The following is a 25,067-nucleotide window of genomic DNA, read 5'->3' as shown; positions in this document are numbered from 1 at the left end:
TTGTGGGTCTCCTCCCACAGTCCAAAGACGTGCAGGCTAGGTGGATCGGCCATGCTAAATTGCCCGTAGTGTTCAGGGGCGTGTGGGTTATAGGGGAAATGGGTCTGAGTGGGGTGCTCCAAGGGGCGGTGTGGAATTGTTGGGCCGAAGGGCCCGTTTCCACACTGTAGGGAATCTAATCTAATCTACAATTAATTTGTAGCTCGTGATGGTGGGGATGAATCCAGAGTTATCATAAGTCCATAAGACAGAGGAGAAGTATGCCATTCAGCCCATTGAATCTGATGGATGAATAGCTGATCTGATAATCCTCAAATCCGTTTGCCTGCCTTTCTCCCCATAACCCTGTATTCACTCACCAATTAAGAGTCTATCCCAGTCTTGAAAATAGTTAATGACTCAGGCATCACGTCTCTCTGCGGTGAAGAAATCTACAGACTGATCACCCTCAGAGAAATTCCTCATCTCTATCCTAACTGGGTGACCTGTTACTCAGATCTTAAGTCATTTCCCTTTGTGGCAGGGTCTCTCTCGCTCTCCCTACCCTGTCAAGTGCACCAAGAATTTAATAGGTTTTCATAAGGTTGTGTTGCATTCTCTTAAAATCCAATAGGTACAAGCTTAACCTAACCAACCTCTCCTTATAAAGAAAGCCTCAGCTTCATCCTCGCCTCCTTGACTTATCCGTCTTCTCTCCCACCTTTCTGCTCCACTATCCACCTTCTATCACCATGTCCCCCTCTATTTATTTCAGAACCCCCCTTCTCCTGCCCCATTTCTGAAGAAGGGTCAGACCCAAAACTTCAGGTTTCCTGATCCTCTAACGCTGCCTGGCCTGCTGTGTTCCTCCAGCTCCACACCTTGTTATCCATACCTGGGACTAACATATTGAACCTTCTCTGGTCCCCTTGCCCAAGGAAAGGTATACTGACAATAGGCGTAGTCCAAGCAGTTCACAGTATTCTCAGAAACAAAAACAAACTGCTAAAAAGCTCAGCATGGCTGTGAAGAGAAATCAGAGTTAAAGTTTTGGATCTGGTGACCCTACCTTAGAACTTGTCGGTGTGGACTTACTTGTGCCTGGTACAGATGTAGCAAGAATTCCTTATTTTCTTACTCCATTCCCTCTGAACAAATCCATGACAGTTTCACTCATGCCTCCTCCCATCTCTTGCCCTATTAACGCATGCTTCTCCAGATTCCCCTTAAATCAAGCACTTCAAATCACTTCCTCTACTATTGAGAGCCAGGCATTCTCACCATCCTTCGGGGAAAAATGTTTCTTCCAAATTCTCTGCTACCTTTGCATTGTGATTATCCAAAGTAACATCCTGTAATTACCCTCTTCCCCTGAATAAAAATTCAATCTAGAAGAACCTCATGAATTTTGTCTCAAATATTCTTCTAAGAAGGCCTCTATTTGCCGAACTGAAGTTTTCCTTTTGAAACAAAGGAAAAAGGCCCAACAATACATTCCCATTTTATATGTAGCATACATTTCCGGCATCGGTTTTGCAAACCTTCACTATGCCCTTTTCATTAGAATCCCTAGAGTGTGGAAGCAGGCTATTCAGCCCATCGCATCCACATCAACTCTCGAAAGAGCTCACCATTCAGACCCAACCCGCCACCTTATCCCTGTAATGCTGCATTTCCTGTGGCCAATCCAGCTAACCTGACATCTTTCAAGCGTGGCAGGAAACCCACACAGATACAGAGAGAATATGGAAACTCCAAACTGACAGCCAAGGTTGGAATCTTCTCCAATACCTTTATTAATTTTTAATATGGTTACCAGTACTGCTCACAACACTGATGTAATTAATGTTTGATGTAGTTTCAGTATAACTTAGTTATTTTCTATCCCTCCAGGTCGAAAGCATAGTTTATTTTTTTAAAATGGCCTTGCTAACTTGGTGTGATTTTTAGCAACAGGTATACTTGTCATCGAGCTTCCTTTACTTCTCTTTCCCACTTCGAAATGCATCACCTTATTCTTCAGGCCAAACATGCACATTCACTTTTAAAGGAAGCAGTTACAAAACTATTGGATACTTCATTCAAAATGTTTGAGAACACAGTGGATTCTGGGGACTATCCCAGATGATTAGAAAACCACTGAAGTGGCAACCCTTTTAAAGAAGGGTGTCAGAAAAATAGGAAACTATAGGCCAGTTAGCCTAACATCCATTGTGGGGAAAATGCTACAGTCCATTAAGGAAGAATAGCAGGATATTCAGAAAAGCTTAATGCAATCCAGAACCAACATACTTTTGTGAAAGAGAAATTTTGATTTTCCTTTATTAATTTGCGGGGTAAGGGAGTCACTGGCTAAGCAGCATTTATTGCCCATCCCTAATTGCCCAGAGGGCAGTTCAGAGTCAAACACATTGTTGTGGGATGGAGTCACATGTAGGCCAGACCAGGCAAGGATGACAGTTTCTTTCCCCAGAGCATATTTGTGAACCAGATTTTTTTTTCCCCCTGACAATCGACAATGCATTCACTGTCATCATTATATTCCTAATTCCAGATATTTATTGACTTGAAATTTCACTACGTGCCGTGACGGGATTCAAACCCAGGTCCCCCAGAACGCTGTCTTGGTCTCTGGATTAGCAGTGCAGTGATAATATCACTAAGCCATCACCTCTCCCTTTTTATGTTTGATAAATATGCTGGGGAGTGGCACGATGGCTCAGTGGTTAGCATGGCTTCCTCAGTGCCAGAGACCAGGGTTAGATTCCACCCCCTGGCGACTGTCTGTGTGGAGTTTGCACATTCTCCGTATCTGCGTGGGTTTCCTCCGGATTCCTCCCACAGTCCAAAGATGCACAGGCTAGGTGGATTGGCCATGTTAAATTTCCTGTAGTATCCAGGGGTGTGCAAGTTAGGTGAATTAGATATGGAAAATGCCGGGTTGAAGGAAAAGAGTAAGGAATGGGACTGGGTGGGATGCTCTTTGTGGGGGTGGGGGGTGTGAGCAATATGGACTAGGTGGGCCGAATGGCCTGTTTCCACACTGGAGGGATATTATGATTGATTCTATGATTTATACTTAAAAGACATACAACCAGAGTTGATAAGGGGGAACTACGAGATGTAGTGTAATTTGATTTTTCACTAGGCGCTTGAAGAAGGACCACGTAAAAAGGTACTGTAACAAGATAGGAGTTGAAAGTGTTGGGGATAATGTCTTAGCATGGGTTGAGGACTGATTAAAATACAGAAGACAGATTGGATTGATGGGTCTTTTTCAGTTTGGTAAGACCTAAATAGTGGAGGATCAATCCTTGGGCCTAGACTACTAACCATTTATGTTAATGATTTGGAGGAGGAGGAAAAAGGTAAAATGTATTGTGCCTAAACCTCGCAATATGAAAATGGGCGGGAGGGCATGGGTGATGAGGACGTAAGAAATCAACAAGAGGATAATGATAGACCAAGTGAGTGGGCAAAACTCAGCACATGGAATTTAAATGTAGGAACATGTAAGAGCTAACTATTGGTCAAGGCAGCATGAAAATCCAGCACAAAAGACATTTTTTCAAAAGACATCGCCCAACGTACTTGGTACATTGGAGGGTGGTAAAAGAGGCAGGGGAGTGACATTGCTAGTCAGGGCTAGTAAAGCAGATATTGAAAGGCAGTTCAAGAATGATATGTCTACAGAATCAGTTTGGGTTCATGTCAGGAACAAGAAAAGAGTAGTCACTTTGTGGGGGTGTTTTTGTTTTACAAAACAGACTTCCCAGTAGGTGCAGAGCAGGAGAGGAGCGGATTGGGAGGCAGATACTGGAAAGGTGCAGAAGTCACAGGGTTGTAGTCATGAGTGACTTCAACTTTCCAAATATTGATTGGAAACTTTTTAGTTGTAATAGTTTAGATGGAGTAGATTTTGTCCAGTGCATTCAGGAAGTATATACAGTATGCACACAGTATATAGATAGACCAACACGAGGAGAGGCCACTTTGGATTTGGTGCTTGGCAATGAACCGGGCTAAGTGTCAGACCTATTGGTAGGAGAGCATTTTAGCAGTAGCGATCATAACTGTTACTTTTACAATAGTCATGGAAAAGGATAGGTATATACAGCAGGGTAAGGTTTATAATTGGGAGAAAGAGAATTATTATTGAGGTAATTATAATTCTGAGGGGCAAGAACTGGGTAACATAAAATGGGAACAGATGCTGTCAGGGAAGAGAACTATTGAAATGCAGAGATTGTTTAAGGAATGCATACTGCGTATGATCGATATGTTTGTCCCTAGCAGGCACAGAAGATGCGGTCGAGTGAGGGAGCCTTGGTTCTCAAGAGAGGTCAAACAACTGGTTAAGACGAAGAAGGATGCTTGTATAAGGCTTAAGAAACAAGGATCGGAAAAGGCTCTAGAGGCATACAAGCTATCCAGGTAGGAGCTGAAGAAAGGGCTTAGGAGAGCTATAAGGGGGCATGAGAAAACCTTGGCAGATAGGAGCAAGGAAAACTCCAAGGCTTTTTACATGTATGTGAGAAATATGAGAACATCCAGAGTTTGGGTAGGGCCAATCAAGGATTGTAAAGGGAATTGGTGCACGGAGCCTAAAGAGATAGGAGAGGTCCTTAATAAATGCTTTTTCTCGGTATCATAACTGAGAGGGACGTTGTTGTAGGGGACGACAGTGTGAAACAGGCCGGTGGGCTAGAGGTGGATGTTAGTAAGGAAGATGTACTAGGAATTCTGAGGAAGTTGAAGACAGATAAGCCCCAGGCCTGAGGGGATTTATTCAAGGATTCTATGCGAAGCGAGGGAAGAGATCGCAAGGCGATGATCTTTTCGTCCTCACTGTCCACACATACAGTGCCAGAAGATTGGAGAGAAGCAAAAGTCACTCCCAACTTCAAAAAACGGAATAGGGATAACACCAGAAATTACAGGTTAGTTAAGTCTCATGTCAGTGGTGAGCAAATTATTGGAAAGGGCTCTGACAGATAGAATTTATGATCACTTGGAAAGGTACAGTTTGATTCATGATAGTCAGCATGGATTTGAGGGGTAGATCATGCCTCAAAAACCTTACTGAAATCTTTGAAGAGGTGGCTATACACATGGATGAAGTAGTGTTTACATAAGGCGTTTGATAAGGTTCCCCATGGTAGGCTCATGCAGTAAGTAAGGAGGCATGTGACAGGGGGAAACGTGGCAGATTGGATTCAGAATTGCCTGGCCCTTAGAAGACAAAGGGGGGTAGTAGATGGAAAATATTCAACATGGTGCTTGGTTACGAATGGTGTAATGCAAGGATCTGCCCTGGGTCCTCTTCTATTTGTGATTTTTGTAAATGATTTGGAAGTAGGAGTGGATAGGTGGATTAATAAGTTCATGAACGATATGAAGGTGGGTCAAGTTTTGGATAGTGCGGAGGGCTGTTCCAGGTTACAAAGGGATATTGGCAGGATGTAGAGCTGGGCTGAGAAGTGGCAGATGGAATTTAACCCTGAAAAGTGTGAAGAGATTCATTTTGGAAGGACATACTTGAAAGCAGAATACAGGGTTAATGGAAAGATTCTTCCCAGTATGGAGGAGCACAGGGATCTCAAAGGTCATGTCCAAAGTTCCCTGAAAGCTGCCACCCAGGTGGATAGAGTTGTTAAGAAGGTGTATGGCGAGTTAGCTTTCATTTATAGAGGGCTTGAGTTCAAAAGCCGTGAAGTTATGCTCCAGCTATACAAATGCCTGGTTCAGCAACATCTGGAGTATGGTGTCCAATTCTGGTCGCCTCATTACAGGAAAGATATGGAAACGTTGGAAAAGGTGCAGAGGAGATTTACCAGGCTGCTGCCTGGAACGGAGCGAAGGTCATACAATGAAAGATTGAGAACACTAGGGCTTTTCACTTTAGAAAGATGAAGGATGAGATCGGACGTGATAAAGGTGTACAAAATGATCGGAGGTATAGATAGAGCAGTCAGCCAAAGACTTTTTCCTAGGGTGGAGGCAGCTATTACGAGGGGGCATTGTTAAAGTAGGGGGAGGTAGATATAGGGGAGACATCAGAGGTAGGTTCTTTAGTCAGAGTAGTAGGGGGGTGGAATGCATTGCCAGAGAGGGTAGTGGAGTTGGCCTCATTAGGGGCATTTAAGCAGGTATTAGATAGGCATATGGATGATAGTATAAGGTAGGGGTGGAGGTTAGACAGACCTTAGGTTGAGGGTAAAAGTTCGGCACAACATCGTGGGCCGAAGGGCCTGTACAGTGTTCTGAATATACTGTTCTATATTCTATGTGTTACTCCATTGCTCAATCCACAACATGGACTGGTATTGTTTGAATCCACGAACTCTTAGCCCAGAGATTAAAGGCGCCACAACTGAGCTAAGCTAACAACATTCTTTAGATGCATATGAGCTGTGCAGACAGAAAAGGTTCCCCTGTAAAAAAGAGAACAGTGCAGGTGCTACTACTGTAGGACGAATCACAAAATTATTACACATATCAAACAAATCACACGGGAAACAGATCCTTTCACAGTAGGCATCTGAAAAAAGTAGTATCAATATACAAGTTTATTTATAACACAAATCTGTAAAGAAAATAATCTGACAGAAATGGTGAAGTCACCTCTCAATTCCACTGTACATTTATTTGAATTATCTATGAATGTGGCAATTGTCTTTGTCCATTTCTATTTCGGCCTTTGCTGTAAATGGATGTTTTCATGCACTCTCCCAATTACACCACAAGACAGGAGAACAGAAATTAGGCCATTCGACTCGGTCTGCTCTGCCATTCCTTCATGGCTGCTAAACCCCATTCTCCCTGTAACATCTGATCCCCTCGACAATCAAGACCCTGTCTCCGTCCAAAAGATACTCAATGACCTAGCCACCAAAGCCCTCTATGGCAATGCATTCCACAGATTCGTCACTCTCTGGCTTGAGAAGTTCCTCCTCATTTCCATTCTAATGTGTCTTCCCTTTACACTAAGGCTGTATCCTCAAGTCCCAGTCTCTTCAGTTAATGGAAACATCTTCCCAACATCTACTCTATCCAAGGTGTTCAGTATTCTGAGCTTCAATCAGATTCCACCTCATCTTTCTAAACTCCATCAAGTATAGACCCAGAGTGCTCAAACATTCCTCATACGTTAAGACTTTCATTCCTGGCATTGTTCTCCTGAACATCCTCTAGACCCAGTCCAGAGCCGGAACATTCAATTTGAGGTATGGCACGCAAAATTTCACCAAATATTCTCAATGTTGTCTGAACCAGTGCCTTACAAAGAAGTACATCCCTGCTTTTTTATTCTCGTCCTTTTGTCATAAGAGTCAACATTTTATTTACCTTCCTAATTATCGACTAAACTTGCAAGTTCACCTTAACAGAAACTAGGACTGGGACCCCCAAATCCCTCTGCACTTCAGATTTCTGTATGTTCTCAAATAGAAAATAGTCTACACCTTCCCATGTTGTACTCCATCCGCCACTTCTTTGCCCACTCTCCTAACCTGTCTAAATCCTTCCGCAGCCTTGTCGCCTCCTCAATACTACCTGCCCTTCCACCTATCTCTGTAACATCTGTAAACATAGCCAGAATGTTCTATTAAGAGTTTGTGGTCCAAACAGTAACCTTTGTGGAACACCACTAGTCAATAGCTGCCAGTCTCAGAAAAACCCTTTTATCCCCATTTTCTGGATTTCTGCCAGACAGACAATCTTCTATCCACGCTGGTACCTTGCCTTTAACACCATGGGCCCTTATCTTAATCAGTAGCCTCCTGTGCGGCACCATATCAAAGATCTTCTTGGAAGACCAGGTATTTAACATTTTTTGGCTGTCTCTGGTCTAACGTGTTTATTACCTCCTCAAAGAATTCTAAAAAGATTCATAAGGCAAGGTCTCTTCTTGATGAAACCACGCTGACTCTGCCCTATTTTACAATACGAGTTGTGGAGTTGGAGATGAATATAGTGGCCATCACTGAGGAGAAGGTACTAGGAAAAACTGAAAGGTCTGAAGGTGACTCTCGAATTTTTGGGATGTTGCTCATGTCTTCCATACCATGAATTGTTCAGCAAACTCTAACAGAGAAATGTTGCAGCATAAACCTAAGCGGTTTCTGCAGAATTTCCAGGTATCTTCTTTTTCTTTCGACAATTGAAGTTGTCAGAGGGGGCTGAGATGAGCTCAATTAATATCTGGACCAGTTAACATTTACTGTAGCCTGTCACAGAAGCATGGATTTCATGGCACTGGAGGCCATTTGGCCCATGGTGTCTGTGTCAACTCCTTGAATGAACAACAAACTTGTGCTTTTCCCTTTACCACTGCTCAACCTTCTTTTTCAGAGGGAAGAATAATTCCTTTCCAGATGATTCAACTGAACGTGCCTCTGTCACATTACCAGCTCAGTCCAACATTTCCAACTGAAAGAAAGTACATTTTCTCTTTTGGAGTTCCATTTTGGACCCACACAGTGGCTTCATTAAAAAAAATACATGAATAAATATGCAGGTGCAGACAGATTGGGCAGGAACTAGAATCAGAGTTGTACAGCATGGAAACAGACCCTTCAGTCCAACTTGTCCATATCAACCAGATATCTTAAATTAATCTAGTCCCATTTTCCAGCATCTGGCCCAAACCCTTCCAATTCATGTACCCATCCAGTTGCCTTTTGAATGTTGTAACTGCACCAGCCTCCACCACTTCTTCACTGCATACATACACCACTCAGTGCATGAAGAACCTGCACATTATGTCCCTTTTTATACCTTCCCCCTCGCACCTTAAACCTATGCCCTCTAGTTTTGGCCTCCCTACCCTAGGAAAGGGACCTTTGGCATTCACTCTATCCATGCCCCTCATGAAATTATAAAACCTTTAGCATCCAAATAAGTGAGTCAGGAATCACTGTGTCCTGCTGAAAGGATACACATGACTGCACTTGATCATCTGCTAGAAGGTGGCCCCATTTTCTGGACACTGCCATCTGCAATCTTTCGGATTTCCACTATGCTTTGCAAACAACTTACCTACTAACACTAAACGTATCAAATGTAAACACTTGTGCATATGTTGAGGCACTTACTGTAGTTAGAATAGATGGCTTCAGAGATGTCAAAGGCACCTTGATCATTTTTCCATTCGAGTTCATAGCCTCTACCTCAATGACATGTAGCTCATCTTTTGTTTCTGGACCCACACATACCTGTCACCGGAAAATTAAAAAATAGTGATACTGACTTTTCACAAAAAAAGTAAAAATACATACAAAAGGAGGTCTATAAATCAACTTCATCATTCATGCTAAAAAGGGAGAAAAGTTAGTTATTCAGCCACGAGTCTTCAGTAGTTGTATTTGAGCATTGGCAAAACCAAAATGCAGGTCACCACCTAGTGGCCTCAACTAATTATGACAGTGAATAAAACAACAAAAATGCAATGAGATAACAAAGTGTGGAGCTGGATGAACACAGCAGGCCAAGCAGCATCTTAGCAGCACAAAAGCTGACGTTTCGGGCCTAGACCCTTGATGCAATGAGCCATGTTTAACAGAGTTAATAACCACAGTACAGGCCATGGTCTCTCAAAATGGAAAGTTTCACTGTGCTCCAAACAGCATTGCCTTCAGTTGATTGATTTCAAAGTGCTGCTCTTTGTGTTCATGAACAGAGCAGCTAATTTGCAAGATGCTAGGAACAGCAAAGACAACGATTGACCTGTTAAATCAGTTTCTAGTGGCGCTGGTCAAGGGAAAGTTACAGACAGGATGCTGGGATAACACAAAGTTCTTTCAAATAGTGTCAAGGAATTTGAACCTGAATAGACATCTGATGGCACTGCACTGGAAGTGTCACCCTAATTACATGGTCAACTTGTGAAAATGTTTAAACAAAGAAAAATTTTATTGCAGAAAGAGAAGCTTTACAAAGGTGATATTAGTGCAAGTTGGCAGCACCCACAGTAATGGTGCATGTCAAATGTAATTATTAACAACTACATAGAACTTTACAGCTCAGTACAGGCCCTTCAGCCCTCGATGTTGTGCCAACGTGCCATACCAATCTGAAGCCCATCTAACCTACACTATTCCATGTACGTCCATATGCTTATCCAATGACGACTTAAATGTACCTAAAGTTGGCAAATCTACTACCATTGCAGGCAAAGCGTTCCATTCCCTTACTACTCCGAGTAAAGAAACTACCTCTGACATCTGTCCAATATCTTTCACCCCTCAATTTAAACCTACGCCCCCTCGTGCTCGCCGTCACCATCCTAGGAAAAAGGCTCTCCCTATCCACCCTATCTAACCCTCTGATTATTTTATATGTCTCTATTAAGTCACCTCTCAACCTTCTTCTCTCTAATGAAAACAGCCTCAAGTCCCTCAGCCTTTCCTTGTAAGACCTTCCTCCATACCAGGCAACATCCTAGTAAATCTCCTCTGCACCCTTTCCAAAGCTTCCACATCCTTCTTATAACGCGGTGAGCAGAACTGTACGCAATACTCCAAGTGTGGCCACACCAGAGTTTTGTACAGCTGCAGCATAACCTCTTGGTTCCGGAACTCGATCCCTCTATTAATAAAAACTGTGATTACAAAAGGAGTAACAATACATCCCTTGAGCGTACAATCTCATATTCATATTGAATATCAATAAAAGTTTAACCTTATGTTGTTAGCCAAACGACAAGACAAAGGACAGAGTAACAGTATTTTCTGATCCTGCATGATTTACTTTCTAGGCTAGTGTTTAAAGAGGTAGTGACTAAAATTGCACCTCAACTTGACTAAACCTCCACACTGTGGAAACACTTGAAAAGCCGCATGGATAGGGGAATTGCAAAGGTCAGTTCTAGTAATAGAAATAACTGCGAGTCTGGAGATGAAAGCAATCCAAATCAATTCAAATCAACAACAAGCAACTACACAAGGGCAGACCTTGGGAACAGGTAAGGGTTTTTGATTGAAATTTCAATCATCACTGGTTGGCCAGCATTTATTGTTTATACCTAGTTGTCCTTAAGAAGGTGGTGGTGAGCTGCCTTGTAGTCCGTGTACTGCAAGTTGACGCAACGTCCCAACGGAGGGAGTTTTTTTACAACATTTAATACTTCACACGGTATTCACTGACATCTTCAACCGCACTCTCCTACAAGCCAAAGTCCCCACCTGATTCAAGAAGACCACCATCATCCCTGTACCCAAGAAAACGCAAGCAGCATGCCTTAGTGATTACCCCCCAATAGCTATGACTTCAATAATCATGAAGTGCTCACATCAACTCCAGACCCCCAACCTGCCTCAATCCCCTACAGTTTGCCTACTCTCATAACAGGTCCACAGATGATGCCTTATCCATAGCCCTGCACTCATCCCTGGAACACCTAGACAGCAAAGATACCTACATCAGACTCCTGCTTGTTGACTACAGATCTACCTTCAACACCATTAATCCTTCCAGATTGATCTCAAAACTGCATGAACTTGGTCTTGGCTCCACTCTCTGCAACTGGATCCTCAGCTTTCTGACCGGCTGCAATCAGTGAGGATAGGTAACCGCACCTTCTCCACAATAACTCTCAACGCTGCGGCACCCCCCCAAGGATGTATCCTTAGCCCCTTACTGTGTTCCTGTACACCCACAACTGTGTTGCCAAATTACAAACTAACACCATCTACAAGTTGGCTGAGGGACAGATATCTAACAACAACAAATCAAAATATAGAAGGGAGATAGAGGACTTGATGTGGTTAAATAAAAATAATCCGTCTCTCAACATTGTCAAAACTAAAAGAACTTATCATCAACTTCACAAAAGAAAGGAGGAGAACATGTCCCCATCTACATCAAAGGAAGTGAGGTTGAGAGGACAACAAAGTTCCTCAGACTGATGGTAACTAACAACCAGTCCCGGGCTTGCCACAGAAATGTGACAGTCAAGGTGGCACAACAATGCCTTTTCTTTCCCAGGTGGTTCAGGAAATTTGGCACATCCAAGAGGTCCTTCACCAACTTCTACAGATACACCATTGAAAGCAAACTGTCCGGGTGCATAACTGCCTGGTATGGCAACTGCTCTGCCCAGGGCCGTAAGAAACTACAGAAAGAGATGTGCATAGCCCAAACCATCATAGAAGCCAAAGTTCCATCCACGGACTCCATTTACGTGACTCGCAGCAGCAGAAAGGCAGCCAAAAATCAAAGATCAAAACCAAAAATCAAAATCATGTCGGTAATGACCTCCTCCAACCTCTTCTGTCAGGCACAAGATACTGAAGCCTGAACACACACGCCAGCAGGTTCAGGAACAACTTGTTTCTGGCCATAATCAGGCAGCTGAATGGACTCTAGACTCAAATAATGTAAACGAAACCTGTAATGTAAACGTATGGCTCTAAGTCTGTTGGATCTGTACATTCTTTGCTTGCTGTGATCTGCCTGTACAGTTCATAAATGAAACTTTTCACTGTATCTCAGTACATTTGACAATAAAATCAAGCAAATTGAGAACTGACAGACATTTGTTAAGTAATAACTGTATTTCACCTAACGTCCCGAGTATATTCTTCAGTCCATTCACTCTCAAGTGGGCTTATGCCACTTGCCTTACTGCAACAGATGGCACTGAATTCCATATATTCGCTCCTGTCTGGAGGTAGAATTAAGGGTTGAACAGATGATCTACCTCAGCCAAACTGATCCACTTCACATGTTATGATAAAAATGGTTGAAGGTATTTGATGCTGCAAAGGCAATGGACCCACACAACATATCACCAATAGTAGTGATAAATTGTACCCTGGAACTTGCCGCATTCTTAGCAAAGCAGTCACAATACAGCAACAGCTACATCTACCAAACAACGAGGAAAACTGCCCACTAATGTTCTGTGCACAAAACGCAGGGAAAATATAATCTAGCCAATAACTGCTCCGTCTACCTACTCTTGAATATCACTGATGGAAGGTGTCATCGACTTAAATGAGAAAAAGTATTTGCTCAGCCGCAATAACCTTCTCATTAAAGCTCAGCCGGGTTCAGTCAGGATCACAACTCCTGACATCATTACAACCTTAGTTCAAACATGGGGTAAAACAGCTGAATTCCAGAGGTGAGGCAAGTGGCTGCTCTCAATAACACATTTAACAGAGTAAGGCATCAAGGAGCCCATGCAAAACTGAAGTCAATAAGAATCAGGATGAAAATTTTCTGCTGGCTGAAGTCATACCAGGCATACAAGAAAATGGTTGTGGAGAACAGTCACGTCAGCTCACGCAGGAGTCCCTCAGGACAGAGTCCGAGACCCAAACATCTTCAGCTGCATCCTTCACTCCACATTAAGGTCAGAAGTGGAGATGCCTGCTTGGCTCTCAGGTTTAGAGGAATATGGGCCTACTGCTGGTAAATGGGACTGGGTTAATTTAGGACATCTTGTTGGCACGGACAAGTTGGACCTAACAGTCAATTTCCATGCTGTACAAACAAGTCTATCAATGTCTTAGCAATTACCATTGACCGGAAGCTGAACTGGATCAGCTACAGAAATACTGCAGCTACAAAATCAGGTCAGAAGCTAGGAATTCTGAAAGCAACACAGCTCCTGACACTCTAAAACGTGTCCACTATCTACAAGATGCACATCAGAAGCTGACAGAATACTCCCAGCTTGCCTGGATGAGTGTTACTCTGATACTCTGTTACTCTGCACCACCTTCTGCAAGTTCCCCTCCAAGCCACTCACCATCCTGAGGTGGAAATAGATCGGCATTCCTTCACTCTTACTGGGTCAAACTCCAGCAACTCCCACTCTGAAAGCATTGCGGGCTACCTACACCACGTTCTTGACAGCAAATAGGGGTGACCAATTAATGCTGGTCAGCTAGCATCACCCAGTTTCCATGAACACATTAAACTTAGCTCAGTTCAAGTTTATGGTTCTTTTATTCGATTGTGTTTCTTTGGTTTATTATCCCATGCCTCCCACTTCCCCAAAAAAGCTACCATTTTCCTGTGTTAAAGACAATTATTATGAAAATAGTTGTAAAAACAGAAAAACAGGGGCATAGAAATACGGGCGAAGGTCATTCAGCCCCTTGAACCTTCTCTGCTAATCTTCAATGTCACTTTCCCACACTATCCTTAAATATACAGTATTGTGTGCAATTCTTGAATGCACATTATAGAATGAAGTGATAGCATTGGAAAGGGTGTTGAGGAGATTTACCAGATTGCTTGGGCCGGACAGTTTCAGTTATGGAGAGAGACAGGACAGAGCGGGGATGGTTTTGCCCAGGGCAGAGGGGATTGTCATAACCGTTTGGGGCCCTAGATAGGACCGACAAGAAGAAACTTTTCTTTTGGATACAATACCTTAAAATCTATTTCTCCTGGTCGAAGGGCAGAAGGTTTAGAGGAGATACCAGGTGGTGGGAATCTGGAACTCATTGCCTGAAAGGTCAATAGGGGCAGAAACCTTCATAATATTAAAGCAGTGTTTTGATGTGCGCTTGCGATACCAAGCCATACAAAGGCCATGTGCCTAGTGTTGGAAAATGGGATTAGAGTTGTTAAACTGTTATTTTTGACTGGCATAGACTCAATAGGCTTAAGTACCTTTTTAATGGCTCTACGTACAGCATGGAAACAAACCCTCTGGTTCAACTCATCCATGCTGACCAGATATCCTAAATCTGGTGTAGTCCTATTTGCTGGCATTTAACCCATATACCTCCAAACGCTTCTTATTCATATACCTTTCTGGATGCCTTTTAAATGTTCAATTGTACCAGTCTCCACAACTTCCTCTGGCAGTTCATTCCATACATGCACCTTCTTGTGTGAAAAAGTTGCCCCATAGATCCCTTTTAAATCTTTCCACTCTCACCTTAAAACTATGCCGTCTAGTTTTGAGCTCCCCTACTCATGCACCTCACGATTTTACAAAACCTTTATAAACTCACTCCTCAGTCTCCAATGCTCCAGGGAAAATAGCCTTAACTTACTCAGCCTCACCCCATGGCTCAAACCTTCCAAACTCTGGCAACTTCCGTGAAAGAGTTCAGAAAAGATTTACCAGTTTCACGATATATTTCCTCTAGCAGGGAGACAAGAGCTGAACCCAAGTTTCCAAAAGTGGTCTAACCAATGCCTTGCGCATTCCTTTCATCCATATTCTCAGTTACTTCATCTAAAAATGTGATTAGACTCACATCTTTGATTCTCTGATAATATTTCTTGATTTTACTAGCACCAAAAAATCTATTAATTTCTGTTTTGAACATATTCAATGACTGCTTTCACAGCCCTTGGGAGTAACTATAACTACATAGAGAGTCAAAAAATTTCTTTTCATCTCAGTCCTAAATAGCCTGCCTCTTATTTGGAGGCCAACCAGCCTGAGGAAATGCCTTTTCTGTATCCATCCTATATGACCCTGTAAGAACTTTTGTTTCAACTCGGTCATCTTGCCTTCTTGGAAGCTCTGAAGAATACAGGCTCAGTCCCCTCCAAGTGTAGTCCCTCCATCCCAGGAATTAGTCTGGAATGAACTTGTACTGCACTTCTTCAATGGCAAATACACCCACCTTCAAGTAAAGGGACCAAAACTGTACACAATACTCCCAATGCAGTTTCACCAAGGTTCTAAAATCTGCAAGACATCTTTAGTCCCATACTCTCATCCTTCTGAAATAAAAGCCAGCATACTATGTGCCTTCCCAACTGCGTGTACAAGTTAACTTTCAAATCACTTATGAACAGGGACATCCAGATCCCTTTAGGCAACAATACTTCACAATCTCTCACCATTTAAGAAATATTCTGAAACTTGTGGGAAATAGTTAAAAATCTGAAAGAAAAAGTGCAGTACTTTATTTTCTACAATGGTGTTTATATCATCTTTGAAGTGCAAGATTCCATGTTCTATGCAATCTATTTCCCTTCATTATCCAAAATAATATCCCACAGCATCTTTAAAATCATATAAAATTAAAGAGTGTGCTGTAAATTTAAGGCCTTCGAATGGGAAATGGTGACTCAGAGAATCAATAACAGTTAATGTTTAGCTGAAGAATGACACAAACAGCCTCTGGCTAAAATGTGAAAAGAAAAATAAGTGCTGAAACGAAAAGAAGAAGGAGACTTGAAGTCTCTAATTAACCCACTTTAAATGGTTCTTGTGTAATATTCCTGGTCAAAGAGAAGATAAGCCTGGAGGAGCAGCAGAGAAACCTAACGGCATGCATAACAGGGGAGCAACGGAGTGCTGCCTTGTCAAAGAGGGGCACTGAATGACAGCTCAGGCCTTAAAAGCCTTTACCTTGGACTGATATGGCTACGAAGTTCTGGTTCCAGTCTTGTGACTGGGCAGCTCCAGCCAACTTCGAGGGGGGCTAATCACTTCGATAGGCTTCTCTGGATATCCTGTAGCTGCGTCTATTTGCTACACATCTGCACTCGCAATATTGTGTGTGAGGCGACCAGCATTCATTTCTGGCACCAACGTCTGGAGCTGCACATGGGCTTCTGAGGTATTGGGAAATTAATGGGATTGAAGGCTGTTAAATCTGCAAGGCCAATTAATATATAGCCTAGAGTACTTAAGGAAGCGGCCCAAGAAATAGTGGATACATTAGAGGTCAACTTTCAAGATCCTCAGACTCTGAAGCAATTCTGAAACATTGGATGGCAGCTGGTGTAACTCCACAATTTGGAAAACAAAGGTAGAGGGAAAGCACAAAATTATACAGTTAAGTCCTGTCCTGGTTTGTCTTACCAAAATACAACATCGCACATTATCTAAATTAACCACCATTTGCCACTCTGCGGCCTATTGGTCAATCTGATCAAGGTCCCGTTGTATTCTGAGACAATCTGCACTGTCCACTACAACAACTATTTTGGTGTCATCTGCAAACTTACAAACAATCCTTCCTATATTCACATCCTATGTACGTATGTATGCTTTAATCCTTGTGGGCACACCACTGGTCACGGGCCTCCACTCCAAGAAGCAACCCTCTACTAACACCCTGTGTCGTACTTTCAAGCCAATTCCATGGTCTCAATGTGGACTTTACCAGTTTCAAAACAGTCCCAGTCCCAGCTTCATCTCATGATCAACCCTCCCTCTCATCCCCATCTCCTAGTCCTGTCATAACCTGTCCATCATCTCTCCCACCTCACTGTCCAATCCCCACCACTACATACCCGTACTCAACTATCATCCCACCTACCTTTCCCCAGCCCCCACCCTTCCTCTATTTATTTTGGAGCTCCCTTCCCCCTCTCCCATTTCTGAAAAAGGGTCCTGACCTGAAACATCAACTTTCCTACTGCTCTAATGCTGCCTGGCCCTCTGTGTTCCTCCAACTCCACATTGTCTTGTCGCCAGTCTATCATGCAGAACCTTGTATAATGCTTTGCTGAAGTCCATAAGACAATACCTAACAGCGTACCTTCAATCTTCTTTGTTACCTCTTCAAAAAACTGCATCAAGTTAGTGATACATAATTTCCCCACACAATTATCAAGTTTAACAATGTTAATGCTTGAGCACCTTCCCCATGCTTTCCTCCACCCCTATACACTTGTCACACGGACTGGTATTACATACAACCTACCAATGGACTCTAGCCACGAATAGGCTCCATTAGTCTTTCTCCTAGGCTGACTGTTATTCATTATTTTGTCTGTCCAACCGTTTTCTCTTTCTCTGTGCTCTATCCCCACCTATCATTTACTCCTTACACATTTCCCCCAGCCTATCTTCTGTATATAAACCAACACTTTTCTAGCTGCCATCAGTTCTGAAAGGTCACCAGACCCAAAACATGGACTCTGATTTCTCGCCACAAGTGCAGGCAGACCCACAGAGTTTTTCCAGCAACTCTGTTTTTGCTTCCAACTGAACCCCATGGAAAAACAAATGGTAAACTGTGCTCGACAAATCTACTGAAATACTTTGAGAACGTAACTAGCAAAGTTGATAAGGGTGAACCAGTGATATGGTTTACTTGGACTTCCAAAAGGTTTTCAATAAGTTGCAAAAGATTAGCATGCAAAGTTAAAGCACACGGGATTGAGGGTAGTGCACTGAATGGATAGAGATTTGTTTGGCAGAAAGGAAGCAAATTCTTAAAACATGTGCAAGGCAAGTACTATTTTTTCAAAAAGAAACAAAAAAACAAAAAGAGGGTGGTAGGTGCCTGGAACATGCTGCCAGGGGAGAAACAGATATGACAGGAACATTTAAGAGGCATTGAGATTAACACATGAACAGGCAGGGAACAGCGGGATACAGACCGTGTGCAGGCAGAGTCAAGCAGTTTAGAATGGTATCAAGGTTAGCAGAAATACAGTGAGCCAAAGAACATGTTCCTGTGCTAAGAAAAGAAGAATAAATGGTACTTTTCCTGAGCGCGAGCCAGTGACTAGTGGGGTACTGCAGAAATCAGTACTTGGATCCCATCTATTCACAGCATGTATTAATGATTTAGATGAGGGAACTAAATATAACAGATTCATACAGCACTGAAACAGGCTCTTCGGTCCAACGAGTCTATGCCAAACTTAATACCAAACTGAACTAGTCCGACCTGCCTGCTCCTGGCCCTTATACCTCCAAACCTTTCCTATCCATATATCCATCCAAATGTCTTTTAAATGTTGTAATCGTGCCCCCTTCATCAGGAAATTCATTCCTCATGTGAACCACTCTGGATAAAAAAAAATTGCCTCATGTCTTTTTTAAAAATTTCTCCCCTCTCACCTTAAAAATATGCCCCCAGTCTTGAAATTCCCCATTTTAGGGACAAGACAACTATCATTAACTTTATCTACTCCACTCATTATTTTATAAACTTCTATAAGGTCACCTCTCAACCTCCTACACTCCAGGAAAAAAATCCATGCCTACCCATCCTTTCCTTACAACTTAAAGTTCCATACCCAGAACCATGCTGGTAAATCTCTTCTAAACTCCCTCCAGCTTGATAATAAAAGACAAAAGCAGCAATTTTAAAAAAAAACAGAAGGTGGCTCATGTGTGGAATGAACTTCCTGAAGTGGTGAACCTGAGTACAATTACAATGTTTAGAAGACATTTGGATGTATGTATGAATAAGAGGGAGGGAATGGCCTAGTGGTACTATCGTTGGACCATTAATTCAGAGACCTAGATAATGTTCTGGGGACTCAGGTTCAAATCCCTCTATGGCAGATGGTGGAATTCGAATTCAATAAAATCTCTGGACTTAAGGATCTAATGACGATGACGACTCCATGGTGGATTGTCAGGAAAACCCATCCAGTTCACTAATGTCCTTTAGGGAAGGAAACTGCCATCCTTACCTGGTCCAGCCTACATGTGACTCCAGACCCACAGCAATGTGGTTGACTCTGAGCTGCCCTCTGGGCAATTAGGGATTTGCAATAAATGCTGCCTGGCCAGCGGCAGCCTCATCTCATGAATGAATAAAGAAAAAAAACAAGAAAAGTTTGGAGGGATGTAGACCAGGTGCTGGCAGGTGTAACTAGTTTAGTTTGGGATTATATTTGGCATAGACTAGTTGGACCGAAGTACAACTACAACTCTACGACAATTATACTTAATTGCCTCCACTAAATCATTAATGTATATTGTGAATGGATGGGGTCTAAGCACTGGCTCTTGCAACACTCCATTAGTCCCTGGCTGCCAATCAGGAAAAGACCATTTATTCTTTTCTTTTTAGCATAGAACACCCTTTGGCCTGCAGATTACACAAAGCTGGGTGGGAGGGTGACATATGAAAGAGATGATTCACTGTGATTTGGACAAGGTGAGTGACAGGACAAATGCATGGCAGATGAAGTGTAATGCAGATAAATAAGATGTTATCCACTTTAATAGCGAAAACACAAAGACAGGTCAGCATTGCCTTCAATAGATTGGCAATTGGGGCAGTGCAAGACTGGGATATCCTTGTAACTCCTTGTGAAAGGAGTACAAGAAGGTTTACCAGGCAGATTCCTGGGTTGCCAGGATAGATAGATGAAGAGAGACTGGATTAATTAGGATTATAGTCACTGGAATTTAGAATTTCATGTCAGCCCAGCGTTAACACACTTTGCTTCTACAAGAATAGGGGGAATCCTGTAGAAACCTATAAAATCCTAACAGACCCACACAGGATAAATGCAGAGATGGTCTTCTAGACGACCAGGAACCCAGAACCAGAACTCATAGTCGAAGGGCATGTCAGAGGCTACAGTGCACCTTGTGGTGCAGTAGTAATGTCCCTATCTCTGAGGGAATAGACCGGGGTTCAAGTCTCACCTGCGCCAGAAATGTGTATTAACATTTCTGGACAGGATGGTTAGAAATATTAATGATGTAGGCCACCTAGGAGTGAGGAGAAATTTCTACATGTAGAGAGTGACAAGAATGTGGAATTCACTGCCATGGAAAGTGGCTTGGGGTAAATGCTGAATTTTTGGGGTGGCACGGTGGCTCAGTGGTTAGCACCGCAGCCTCACGGCACCAGGGACCCGGGTTCGATTGCAGCCTCGGGCAACTGTCTGTGTGGAGTTTGCACATTCTCCCCGTGTCTGCGTGGGTTTTCTCCAGGTGCTCCGGTTTCCTCCCACAGTCCAAAGATGTGCAGACTAGGTGGATTAGCCATGCTAAATTGCCCGTAGTGTTCAGGGTGTGTGGGTTACGGGGGAATGGGTCTGAGTGGGATGCTCCCAGAGGCGTTGTGGACTTGTTGGGCCAAAGGGCTTGTTTCCACACTGTAGGGAATCTAATCTAATCTTTTCAAGAAAGAATTAGATATAGTTCTTATGGCTAAAGGGATCAAAGTGTATGGGAAGAAAGAGGACCAGGGTACTGAACTGGATGACCAGCCACGTTTATACTAAGTGGCAGAGCAGGGTGGAAGGTTTGAAAGGCCTATTCCTGCTGCTATTTTCTATGTTAATATGACATTCCCATCAGGGAGGGCACTCACTGTCCTTAGAATGAGTTGGTGCGCCATCCGATCATCTTGCACCTGGAATTTGTATTCTTTTCTTCCTTCTTCCAGCACACATCCTGAAGAATCAAATTGGAAAAATTAACCTGACAACTCATTTACAAGGTGCACACAACACATTTTTGTTGGCAGCAAAATTTTGCAATTATGTTTGTAAAAGAAAAAAGGACATTAACTGTCATAAGAGAAATAAAAACAATTGAATAATTGAAATAGGAGAAGGCCATTCAGCCCAATGAGTCCACTCCATTTTGTTCAATCATGGCCGATTGAACACTCAATTCCTTTCACCCACACTATCCACAAACTCCCATTAGTAATCAGCAATATATCAAAGTGTTTTAAACAGCGGCAGAAGACTGAGCTTCCACATATCTGAGGCAGAGAGTTACAAAGATTCACAACCCGGGGCAATAAAAATTCTCATTGTGGTCCTAAATAAAAACCAAACATAAAAATTGCTGCAAAAACTCAGCAGGTCTGGCAGGATTGGTAGAGAGAAAGCAGAGTTAATGCATTGAGTCTAATGGTCTTCCTCAGAACACCATTAACTGCTTTCTCTGCACAGATGCGGCTAGACCTGTTGAGTTTTTCCCCAGTAATTTCTGTTTTTGTTATTAATGTCCAGTATCTGCAGTCAACCATTTTTCTTTTGGTCCTAAATGGCATCCCCTTCTTTTTAAATTGTGCCCTTGGCTCCAGATTCCTCAACCAGGGAAATATCTTATCCTTGATATTGGATGGATGCAGGTAGGAGGGGAAAGATTCAAAGAAGGCCCGAGGGATAATTTTTTCACGCTGAGAGCGGTGAAAGTACGGAATGGGCTGCCAGTGGCAGTTGCAGAAGCTGGTACAAGTACATTTAAAAGGCGTCTGGATGGGTTCACAAATAGGAAGGGTTTAAGAGGGATATGAGCCAAATGCTAGCAAATGGGGCTACAACAGATTGGCATGTCTGGTCGACGCCAATGAGTTGGACCAAAGGGTCTGTTTCAGTGCTGTATGACCCTGTGGCTTGATGGCAGGACTCCCATCTCGGAAACAAGTCTGGTGAGTCTTTGCTGGACTCCCTCCATTGTGATATCATCTTTTCTGAGACAAGGCAACCAAAGCTGCACATTTACGCCAGGTGCAGTCTCACCAGCAACTATACAACTGAAGCAAGACTTCACTACTCCTGTACTCAAATCCTCTTGCAATAAATAACAATATTCTGTTAACTTCCTCTTGCAGCACCCGCATGTTAGACCTCACTAACTTGTTGACAAAAACACCTAGATCCTTTTATAAGGCACAGTGGCTAGCACTACTGTCTCACAGGGGTCAGGGTTCCATTCCATCCTCAGGAGACTGTCTGTTTGCACATTCTCCTTGAGTCAGCATGGGTTTCCTCCAGGTGCTCTTGTAAATGCAGGCTGACGAGTATTGGGTAGGGGGTAGGTCTGGGTGGGGTGATCTTCAAGGGGCAGGTGGATTTGATGGGCTGAATGGCCTGCTTCCACACAATAGGAATTCTAAAATTTAAATTTTCTAACCTCTTACTAATGAAAAAATACTCTGCACATCTCTTCATGCCAAAATGGTTAACCTCATTTTTAAAATCGCTTTTCTGGGCCCTAAATCGGTCTTACTCCTCCTTTGATCATCCTTTCACTATTTATGTACTATTATAAGCTTTGAGATTCCTTCTTAGGTCAGTTATCATGTGTTTGTTAACTCTTTTGCTTTTCTTATGTATTTCTTCTACTCCGGCATTCTGCTTTCTTCATTACATTTTCTTCCTGACATTGACACACTTTTCCCTCTATCTTAATTATTCCTACCTTTTCTTAATCTAGGAGCTCTGGATTTGTTTGCTCTCTGTGGCCCTTTTGAGGGACTAAGCCTCGAATGTGTTCAAACCACTTTCTCTTTGAAGGCACTCAATTGTTCAATGGAGGCTGCGACAAATTGTATTTTGGAAATCAAAAATCTATGAAGGGAAACAATGAACCGCCAGGAAAATGGAACGGAGGAAGATGATCAGCCTTGGTCACACTTAATGACAACAGACTCGGCTGTATCGCTGACTCCTGCCCCTGTTTGTTATGAACATGAACTTGATAAGCTGATAATACTCGAGGGTCTCCATTATTTCAAAGGTGAAACAGAACATTGTGGCATGTGGGTTAGTCATCTGCACAGAAACATGCCCATGTGCTCTGTAACTGAAGCTGAAAATTAAATGACAGGATTCCCACCTTGGGAACATTGTGGAAGGACAAGAGTAAAGACACAAAGCACAAAGGGTCTATGTGTAACATTTCCTCTTTCAGCATCTTTTAGCTTTAATGTTAAGTTAATAGGACAGGAAATCACAATGAGCATTACAAGATTAGTTTTAACATTGTTTACTGCAGTATCTTACGTGACCCAATTGTCTTCATTTTCTCAGACTTCTAAGCCAAGGTCTCTCACCGAGCTGAACTGCTGCCCCAAACTTTCAGCCACCAGCGCCCCGCCTACCAGGCCCCATAGCTGGCAGTATCCCAAGGATCTGTCCAGGAAAGGTGGTGTTGCCATCCCTCACAAATCCAAAACAACCTGCTGAGCATCAATCTCAACCGAGCTAAGCAGTACTTTTCTTCTGCAGATGCCAGCTATTCCTTCCCCCGACAAGGTGGAAGCGGGAACTGCAAGACCAACAGTTATCAGAACAAGTGCCCATGATCCACTACAGGGCTCAGGACTTTGTGTGTGCACGCATGAGACAAAACCGGAACCCATGAGAACAGAAGAGAGACAGGTAACGGCAAAGGTGAGAGGCCATTATAGGAAATACGGTGAGTGGAATATCAACTGATTTTATTTTAACGGTTATTCAACAAAGTGCGGTGGGTCTACTAATCCAGGGACCCTGACAACGTCTCAGGAGCCCAGGTTCAAATTCCACAATGGCAGATGGTGAAATTGAATTTAATGAAGAAAAGCTGGAATTTACAGTTTACCAATGTCTATGAAATTGTCAATTGTTAGAAAAAAAATTCGATTCAGTAATGTCTTCTAGGGAAGGAAGCAGCCATCCTGATCAGAGATTACGGATTCTCCAGCATCTGCAGTTCCAAGATAACACAGTGTGGAGCTGGACGAATACACCAGGCCCAGCAGCATCTTAGAAGCACAAAAGCTGACGTTTCGGGCCTCGACACTTCATCTGATGAGGGGTCTAGGCCCGAAACGTCAGCTTTTGTGCTCCCGAGATGCTGCTGGGCCTGGTGTATTCGTCCGGCGTCGCGCTTTTGATACCTGCCATTCTGCACCTGGTGTGGGGTGTGTGCGGGGTGTGTGCGGGGTGCGGGGTGCGGGGGGGGGGGGGGGGGACGGAGCGGGACTTGGGGCGGAGAGGGCAGCATGGGTGTGCGGGGCAAGGTGGGGGCGGCAAGGTAAGGGATGATGGGGGAAGGGAGAGGGTGTAGGGTACAAGTGGGGGGGGGGGGGTGTGGGAGGAGGAGGAGGCGGTGGGGGTGTCCGGTCCAGGGGGAGTGGGCAAGTCTGAGATGGGGGACCGTGAGGGAAGAGTATCCTGGGCAGCGGTTGCGAGCCCAGGTCCCTGTAGGCCTTGTAGCCGCTCCCCTTGCCCACGGCCCGGCTGAGTAGACCAGGCCCCGCCGCTTACCGAACAGGTAGATGCTGGAGTTGAGCAGCTCGGACACGGACACCTTCCGCTCGTCCATCGGCCACCAGCGCCCGCCTCCCCGCGCTGATTGACAGCGCCATTGACCAATCATAACGCCACCTGACCAACAAATGGGTGGGGTTTGGATCTGGCCAATCAATAAATAAGTGGAGGGGGAGGGCGGGACATAAATATCCTGTTTACCGCATGATGTAACCAATAGACGATGAAGGCGGGGAGTCCTTTCGATTGATGGCTGTATTACCCATTCAGCGGGTGGAAAGGTCCGTCAATCAGAAGCGGGTCTTCAGGCTGATTGACACGTTCCGCGTGCGGGGAGCGCCACCTCCTGGTCTGATGCTGTAATCGCTCTGAGCTTCCCAGAAATTGCAAAGTGCGACATC

The 25,067-nt window shown here is 43.5% G+C and overlaps 1 protein-coding gene across 1 annotated transcript in view; it reads right to left on the bottom strand.

The window, feature by feature from the left end:
• The window catches only part of npm1b (nucleophosmin 1b), a 105,031-nt gene extending 80,251 nt beyond the window's left edge, over window positions 1-24,780 (bottom strand). Inside the window, exons 1-3 of the mRNA XM_048546555.1 lie at window positions 24,664-24,780; window positions 20,985-21,067; window positions 9,075-9,194 (exon numbers count right to left, since the gene is read on the bottom strand). Coding sequence (XP_048402512.1) covers window positions 9,075-9,194; window positions 20,985-21,067; window positions 24,664-24,775 — 315 coding nt within the window. The 5' untranslated portion in view covers window positions 24,776-24,780. The remainder of the gene's footprint in view (window positions 1-9,074; window positions 9,195-20,984; window positions 21,068-24,663) is intronic.
• Between the last annotated feature and the right edge of the window lie 287 nt (window positions 24,781-25,067).

This window comes from Stegostoma tigrinum, chromosome 1, assembly GCF_030684315.1.
Source record: "Stegostoma tigrinum isolate sSteTig4 chromosome 1, sSteTig4.hap1, whole genome shotgun sequence".
NCBI classification, from domain to species: Eukaryota; Metazoa; Chordata; class Chondrichthyes; order Orectolobiformes; family Stegostomatidae; genus Stegostoma; species Stegostoma tigrinum.
This window is presented reverse-complemented; position numbering and strand designations above follow the sequence as displayed.